The 8,928-nt window shown below is 36.0% G+C and overlaps 1 protein-coding gene across 6 annotated transcripts in view; it reads left to right on the top strand.

Annotated features, from left to right (window-relative positions):
- The window catches only part of Pibf1 (progesterone immunomodulatory binding factor 1), a 217,340-nt gene that overhangs the window by 174,051 nt on the left and 34,361 nt on the right, over positions 1 to 8,928 (top strand). For 5 of the 6 annotated variants that reach the window (XM_029556898.1, XM_029556896.1, XM_017803605.2 and 2 more), the window contains exon 15: positions 612 to 742. The exons of the other annotated variant lie outside the window; for it this stretch is intronic. In XM_029556898.1, coding sequence (XP_029412758.1) covers positions 612 to 742 — 131 coding nt within the window. The remainder of the gene's footprint in view (positions 1 to 611; positions 743 to 8,928) is intronic. 6 annotated transcript variants of the gene reach the window in all.

Genomic DNA, 8,928 nt, shown 5'->3' with positions numbered 1-8,928 from the left:
TAAACTAAAGGAAATATGAAGACCTGATAATTTATTTTATTTTCCCTTTGGTCTTTTTGAGACAAGGTCGCCCTGTAACCCCAGCTGGCCTGGAACTCACTGTGTAGACCAGGCTGGACTTGAACTCACAAAGATTCACTGCCTCTGCCTCCCAAGTGCTGAGATTAAAGGCATGTACCACCATGCCTGGCCTAAAGATTTTCATTTTTATCTAATGAATTTTCATTTAAAAAAATATATCTATAGATAATTTGATGAACAAACAGGAAATATAGGTGGCCAGTCCCCCAAATTTGTATCTATTAACATCTCAAATTTTTCTTTTTTATAATCATTATTGCTACTATTTGTAATAAGTGTCTTGATTAGTCATTTTTCAGACCTCCAAATTTGCACACATTTATTTAGCCTTTCAGAATAGTTTATATAAAAAAGAGTTTGGTACACTTTGGTCTGGGGTATAGTTCAGTGCAAACATGAAGTCCTGGGTTCAATCCCTAGTATCAGCAAACATTTGTTAGGAGGTTGGTGTACTGTATGCTAGAGCATTTTGGATGGTTTTTGTCTGTTGTCAAACTCTCTAAAACTTAATGAAATATGTGCTTCTTTAGCTTGACAGAGCCAATTCGTTATTAAGCCAGACTCAGCAACCTTACAGATACCTCATAGAGTCAGTGCGTCAGAGAGATTCTAAAATTGATTCACTAATGAAGTGTACAGCTCAACTTGAGAAAGATGTCAGGTAAGCCATCTGCAAGTCTTTTTTTTTTTAATTTAATAACCACATGATTAGAAGAAGCATTTCATTACAGCTTTAACATATTCAGTAACAATTTCCAGAACAATGATACATCTCTTTCAAAAGGGGCTCTAAATTTTTAGGTTCACAGTTGAATTAATATAGTTATACAAAACTGAACTCAGTATAAACCCTGTAAGACATAAAATTGAATGAATTTTCAACCTTTAAGCTAGATAGCACCAAGAAGCCCGTCCCTCCATGGCTAGCTCTCCTCAGTCAGTTCTCTGCAGCAGGCCCACCCCTTGGAGGAAACAGGACCCTGGGATACACTCTCTTCTCTATGTGTCTGATTATTACTAGCCACAGTCAGTTACACTCGGATCCTTGGCACCTGAGTATGGATAATAAAGTCATCAGGTAGATTTCAATGGTAATGTTTATCACCTCTACTAATTAACATGAAGTAAATTTTTATGCTTCCTCCTCAAATATGAGTCTTTTTCTTTAATTTGATTTTTTTGTGTGTATATCATATAGAACATCCCATACAATCTTATTCATCTATATACATTTCCCAAATGGCACCATCCCATAGCCCCCCACCCCCACTGGAGCCCATATACTCTGTCATCCCTGTTACTGTCCACTGTGTGGTTGGTGCCCCCAGCCATTCCCCAGTGCTTGTCCGTCTGCTTAATCTAGTCAGCCTATCTAGAGATCCTTGTTTTAGGAAGATGAGCTGTTCCTTGTCTAGCAACAATCAGTTGTCAATATTCCTTTAGATAAGATTGTGGTCTGCTGTTCATTTTCCCAGTTTTATGCTGGGTTACTGTCTGGGAGTCTTTTTGGCCACCCTGGCCAATATCTCAAAGGAAAGTATCTCGTGTCTGGCATTGTTTCTTGTTATGTAGCGTTTAGCTATACATATGGACTCTTAAAAAAAATTATATTGACCTCATTAATCTTTGGTTATTCTTTACTTTTGTGTGTTTAAGACCCTACAATTGGCCCAGATAAACCAATGTATTTTTACTTTTTTTTTTTTTGAGACAGAGTCTCCCTGTAGCCCCAGCTGGCCTGAAACTCACTGTGTAGACCAGGCAGGCCTTGAACTCACAGAGATCAGCCTGCTTCTGCCTCCCAAGTGCTGGGACTACAGACATGTGCCACCACATCCAGCTATTTTTACTCTTAAGGTTGTCTGAGGATCTGTTCCTCCGGGGTCATATGGGCTTGGGAGGAGCCCCTGGCTCCACTCTTTTACCAGTTCCATCTATTTGAAGATAAGTCAAAGGTCCTGCTCGACCGTGGCTGGCTTTGCTTGGAAGCATGGAGGAAATGATTCCTCTGTGTTGACCCTCTTTGTGGACTGGACACTGGTTCAGGTCCATCTGGTGGGGTCTCCATGTCCTCCTTGATAAGAGGACAGGTGACTCACCAGAGATACAGGACATTTTGAAAGATGCTCATAGTTCCCTACAACTTAGCATCTGCAAGTCTTTTATTTGAATAACAACTACATTGTAAATAAATATCTTGCCATAGATTAATTTGGATTGTACATTTTAAAGAAAATTATAATTAAGAATATAATCTTAGAGCTGAAAAAATGGCTCAGCAGTTAAGAGCAATGACTGTTCTTGGAGAAGACCAGGATTCAATTCCCAGCACCTACATGGCAGCTAACAACTGTCCATAACTCCAGTTCAAGGGACTCTGACACCTTTTTCTGACCTCCAACAGCATTGCACAATACAAGTGCACTAGCATATATGCAGGCAATACACTCATACACATAAAATAAAAATAATAAATAAAATATTTTAAAAAGTATAGTCTTAAGTAAGGATTCAAATTCTCCTTTATAAACAGGGCTTAGTCTGCTGAAGAAACTTAAGAGTCTGATCCTGGGGTAAAAACATAAATAAAAATAAAATAAAATAGGCTAAGGCTCAGAATAGTAGCAAAAGGGGCAGAAGAGAGGCACGTGTGGTGGCCCACACCTTTAATCCTGGCACTCAGAAGGCAGAGGCAGGTGGGTGTCAATCAGTAAAGTAGATAGATGGATAGATGGATAGATGATAGAGATGGATGGATGGATGGATGGATGGATGGATGGATGGATGGATGGATGGATGGATGGATGAGAGAGAGAGAGAGATAGATAGATAGATAGATAGATAGATAGATAGATAGATAGATAGATAGATAATAGGGCTAGGGAGATAGTTCATTGGGTCAAGCCCTTGATGTGTTAGCATGAGGACCTGTGTTCAAATTCCCAGAACCCATGTAAAGCCCAACTCAGTGGTGCATCTGTAATCCCAGACTCCTACAGCAGATGGGAAACAGAGACAAGAGAATCCCTAGAGGCTAATTCATCAGCTAGCCTGGAAGAAGCCCCAAGCAAACAAAAGGCCCTGTCTGAAACAAGGTGTAAGACAAGGATGGACACCTGAGGTTGTTCTCAGACCTCCATGCAATGCATGCACACACACACACACACACACACACACACACACACACACACACACACAAAACCACAACTGTATCTCGTTCCATTAGACATTCATGTTTTACATTGTGCTCAGTAGTCCTTAGCATGAAAGTATTACTAAGAAAACACTGTATCCACCCTATAGGACAAAGCTAGCTTGTCCTTGAATTCTTTAGTAAGATGTGGGGTATCGAAAAGGAGAGGAGGAGGGCTGTAACAGATGCCATTTGTGGAGGTAAAATGACTTCTTAAAAAGTAAAGTTTACACATTTACTTAGATTCATGTTTACTTAGGCAAGAAAATTTTAGGCTTATCTGCCTCTCACCCTTTGCATGAAGTAACCCAGCAGGAATCACCTCAGTGTCAATAAATAAATTCCTTTCACTTTAAAACTGTTTCTTACTGAAAAAACTTTATCCAAAAGAATTGCTTCATTTATTGCTTCATTTTTTATCTATTCAGTTATATGACCATTTTAGAGATGTCTTTATTGTTTGTTTAGTTTTCTTTTTTTAACATTTATTTGGGGGGATGGCATAAGTGAGTCAGAGGACAGCTTGTGTTGTTAGTTTTTAAACTGAAATAAAAGAGTGGCACTACATATTAAAAATAAGGTTTAACTCATGAGCAGCTGGTTTTATGGCTTAGCTATTAAATCTTAAGATTAGTATAATTAATTTTTCTGAATAAATCATTAAACCATCATAAATGTGGAACCAGAGAACTAGGTGGGAATGGAAATCATTCAATTAAAAAATTACAAAACAGTAAGGAAAAGGTAGTTATTAAATTCAATTTTCCTAAGATGTACAACCGAAAAAATTAATTCTGAAGTATGAGTGATCTTTGATGAATTAGAATCATCTTCATCTCCTGTCATTTCCACAATACCAGAATAATTGCCCCAGAACTTTATTCTTGGTCTAAGTTTTCTGATGTCATAAAATAATAATAAAATAACATGAACAGATTTATTCAATTAATTAATTAATTAATTAATTGCAGTATGAATACATGTTGCAAACAGCAAAATGATGTCTTTGTGTTCTAGTAGGCAAGTAGTTATTTTAGGGAAACTAAGGAAGAAATTTTACATAGATTTTTTTTTTCTTCTTCTTAGGTTATATGTTTATTTGAAATTTTTTTATAATACTCTTACTATATCTTTATAATTTTAGAGAGAAGGTATAGAAAAACCTGGCAAAATATTACATCTTAGCCAGGCATGGTGGCGCAGGCCTTTAATCCCAGTACTGGGGAGGCAGAGTCAGGCGGATCTTTGTAAGTTCGAGGCCAGCCTGGTCTACATAGTGAGTTCCAGGACAGCTGGGGCTACAGGGAGACTGTCTCAAAAATACCAAAAAAGTAATTAATTAATTAAAAATTTATTAAGGATTAAGATGGCTGGAAATGTTTAATATAAAGAGAAAAGATAGCTATCTTAAGAAAAAGTTGCACTGCACAGATAAATTTAGCCCTTAAGAAACGCAACAGTTTGATTTCTAAGAATGTATATGGTTTGGTAGTAGAACCAAATTTTATTCCAGGATGTCTTTTTCTTTTTCTTTTCTTTTCTTACTTTTTTCTGAGACTGGGTCTCCCTGTTGCCCCAACTGGTCTGGAACTACAGAGATCTGCCTGCCTCTGCCTCCCCAGTGCTGGGATTAAAGATGTTCACCTCCATGCCCGGCCCTCATTCTGTAATCTTAACTATTATTTTATATTGCCTCCCTGTATTCTACTCTGAATGATGACTAAGTTTTCTTTAAATAATGTAATTAAGGAAGAGAAGCAAAAATAGTATACACTATTAAAAGTAGGGCTTTAAGTTTATAGTTGCTCAAGCTAGATGTCATATACATAGGTGTTAAAATATTCTATAATTAAGTTTTTGTTTTAAAAAATATTTTAAAGGGCATACTGAGTCTAAAGGTAGGTTACCTGGGTTATAATCCAGCTCAATACTTAGTTTTGAATTGGGACAAATCAGTAAAACTCTCTAAATGTCTATTATCTTGTCAAACTTTCTATAACAGTGAAAGTTTTCCTGTAGCTCTGTCCAGTATGATAGCCACTTACCACATGGCAGATGTGCACTTGAGACATGACTAGTGTGCTAAGGAACCACTTTTTTAGCTACTATTTTAAGTTAAATTAATTTTCATTATAATTTCCATGGCAACAGTGATCATAATATTGAACAACACAGCCAGTTTCCTCATCTGTGAAATGAGAGTGGTATTTGCAAACCTAATTCAGATTAAAAAAAAAAAAGCTCACCAAAAAAAGCTAGGTGTGGACACATGCACCTGTAACATCAGTGCTATAGGAGGTGGAGGCAAGAGGATCTCTGGAACTTGCTGACTGCCAGCCTAGCTCCAAGTTTAGTGAGAGACCCTGACTCAAAGAAATAAGGCAAACGATGGAAGAAGACACCTGATATCCTCTGACTTCCACAGACATTCACAATGGTCCATATCACACACACACACACACACACACACACACACAGACACACGAAAAATTCATTCATTCATTCATTCATTCATTCATTCATTCATTGGAAGCTTAGGTTCATGATCAGCCTTAGCTATATAAGAGTTTTGGGTCAACTTGGGATACACACGACTGACTTAACAACAACAGAAGAACTGAGTAAAGTATGAGTTTCTTTGAAAATCAAACAATACCATTATGCTACACTGAGACCTTGCAAATTTAACTATGCAGTTTATTCAGGCAAGCATTCTACCAATAAGCCACACCCTAGACCTATTTATAAGGTATATTCAGTATCCAGAAAGGGTAGAGTAAATATACTCTGAAATAAAATCATTAGAAATGTGTTGTAAAGCTCACAGTAAGATGTCACTAGAACTGCTTCAAATTCCCCTATCATTAAAGTAGTTATCTATTCTAAAAGTAGTACGTTAACTCCCCACCATACCACAAGAGACAGTGAGTCTGGACAATATAGTGTGATCTCTACTTTGGATCTGAAGGGAGCATGAAAAGAGAATAATTATCATAAGTTTTCTTTCCCTGTTGTCAGTTCTCAGTTTATTCTTAACTCGTAGTTAGAGAAGAAAAGACTACATTGTCAGCTTCCCTTCCAAGGTAAGCCAGAGTGTATTGATCCAGGAAGTTAAGGTACAATAATATATCAGGGATATGTTTCATATCGCAGGTGAAGCAGCCATAAACGTGAATTTCTAAGTAATAATTAACAGTGAATTGAACAATTATGAGTGTAATATACCATTCAAGATAGATGTGCTTATAAGGAGGTTTGTTTTGTAGCTGCTTTATGACTCACACATGGAAGCCTTATATTTTTAAAGCTAAAGTTTCCATTGTTACAAAATGTCTTATGTTTATTACTTTATGTAATCATAAATTTATGAAGACTAAATTTCTAGTGAGAAATTACATACTAACAGAACAATTTAATAACCATCATTTTAAGTTTTAGAGAGCACCATGTTGAAAGTAGCCTCCCTTGTGATTTAAGTACATCTAATAGTCTAATAAAGACTAAGACTTTGAAAATATATCCCCAGATATTCTAGTCACAGAAATGTGTCTGGAGTGTTCATGTTATTTGTGATAAACTGCTATCTTTCAGATGCAGCACAGTTGTTCTATATTATCCACCACCATGTGGCTGTTTTGCTATTTAATTTTGGAACACTTACTTTATCCTTGAAAAGTTAAATACTATATACAAAGCATTTCTAAAGAATATCTGATTAAAAGCCTTTAAGTATTTCAACATTCCATTCCAATTGCACTACTTTTTTTTTAATGGGCTTGTTGGTATTTGAGACAGAGAAGGGTGAGAGTATGTATTTGTATGTACTACCTACACGTGAGCAAATGTTTATGCATTATGTATTATGTGTGTACTTAATGTATGAACATAAACACCAATTCTTTGAAAATTGCTAATTCTGTTTACTAGATTTTACTTTCATTTTGAAGAATATTATATCTTCAGATAAAATCCAGATCAATTAGAATTTGAGCATTTCAGAAACATCTCATCCTTACCTTGCCTTGGAGACTGGCAGAGCGTGGCACTGTTTCCTGTACGCCATTTTGTATTTTTCAATTGCTTGGCTTAGTAGGATCTCTGGCGCCTAACTTTGCATGTCAGTTTGTTTTTCTGCTGAGCTACTTACCTTTATTGGCATTTAATTACTGTTTTCCTCTGATGCCTGTTTTTCATCTAACTAAGTAATAGTGAATAGCATTTATGTAGAGTTTTATGTGTTCATTACTTTATGTAATCATTCACTAGGTAATTCACATATCCCTTTGGCATACATGAATAGTTTACACTTTTACAGATGTGAAAACCGAGTTTCAGTGGAGCAACGTGTGTTTGCTTTGCACCACACAGCTGAGTCAGTTGCACAGTAGGAAACAGAAGTCAGGACTGCATCTAGCCTTTCCTCTAAAGGACAGACTGATGCTTCCTGAGGAAGTTCAGGTATTAGGAAGGAGGAGTAAGTGAACTTTTCCTTCTTCAGTCCTTGAAATTGCTAGTTCTTCAAGAATTCATACTACATTTATTTGAACTCAAAAAATCTTCTAATATTTAATAATTGCTGATTTTTCATTTTCTCAGACTATAACTTAAAGATTTCTTAAAGCAAAATGTTCATCATTAATTTTACTTTCACAAATTTTGTCTCACCAGTTGAAGAACTCTGCTACTTTATTATTGATTTTCTTGATTCTTGTTGATTCTTGTTGAACTGGTTGAATAGTCTGAGTCTGATGACATCATTTAATTCCTCTTATTAATTTCATTCACTGAATAATAAAATTACACACAATATAAGGCAGGCCCCAAATATTTCTCATTAGAATACCAGTATGACCTTACAATTAGGTTAATAAGATACTTTTTCTCTTGTCTTGTAAAGTAGGACATACCAGAGAGAAATTCACAGTGTAGACTTAGACATTGAAGACTGAGCTAAGAATTTGGAGAAAAAAAATTATTTTACAAAGTTTACAGTAGACTTATTTATTTATCTAAATTGTGTACCTCATAATTTATTATGTGGTGAGTTATAAAATACTATTGTCAGTTTCAAGAATAAATGTTTTGACTTCTTATATCTTGTGTTTTTATTTTACTTTACTTTTTGTGCTTGAGTATTTAGCTGGCATGTATGTAAGAGGACCACCTGTGTACAGTGCCCTCAGAGGCCAGAAGAGGACATCAGATCCCTTGCAACTGGAGTTACAGGTGATTGTTAGCCTCCACGTGGGTGCTGGGAACCGAACCTGGGTCTTCTACAAGAGCAGCCAGTGCTTTTTATCAGTGAGCAATCTCTTTAGCCCCATATCTTGTGTTTTAATGTGTGTGTGTGTGTGTGTGTGTGTGTGTGTGTGTGTGTGTGTGTATGTATGTGTATGTGTGTGTGTATCTATACATATAGTTTCTGTTCATCTTTTTACATTTCAGAAGTAGTTGACATTAAAACGTTGCTTTTATGCTCATAGTAGGCCAGGATAATTGCATTGTCAGTCTTAAAAAATAAGCCATTCATTAAATTAAAATTACAGTGTCTTTTCTGGTATCTTTATTGACTACAAATTCAATTTATCTTCAATTTCAACAATAAGATTTCTATCTATTCATTTGTTGTTTACTAATTATTAACTAAATTCACA

Source organism: Nannospalax galili, unplaced genomic scaffold, assembly GCF_000622305.1.
Source record: "Nannospalax galili isolate Female #2095 unplaced genomic scaffold, S.galili_v1.0 scaffold246, whole genome shotgun sequence".
Classification (NCBI taxonomy): Eukaryota; Metazoa; Chordata; class Mammalia; order Rodentia; family Spalacidae; genus Nannospalax; species Nannospalax galili.
This window is presented reverse-complemented; position numbering and strand designations above follow the sequence as displayed.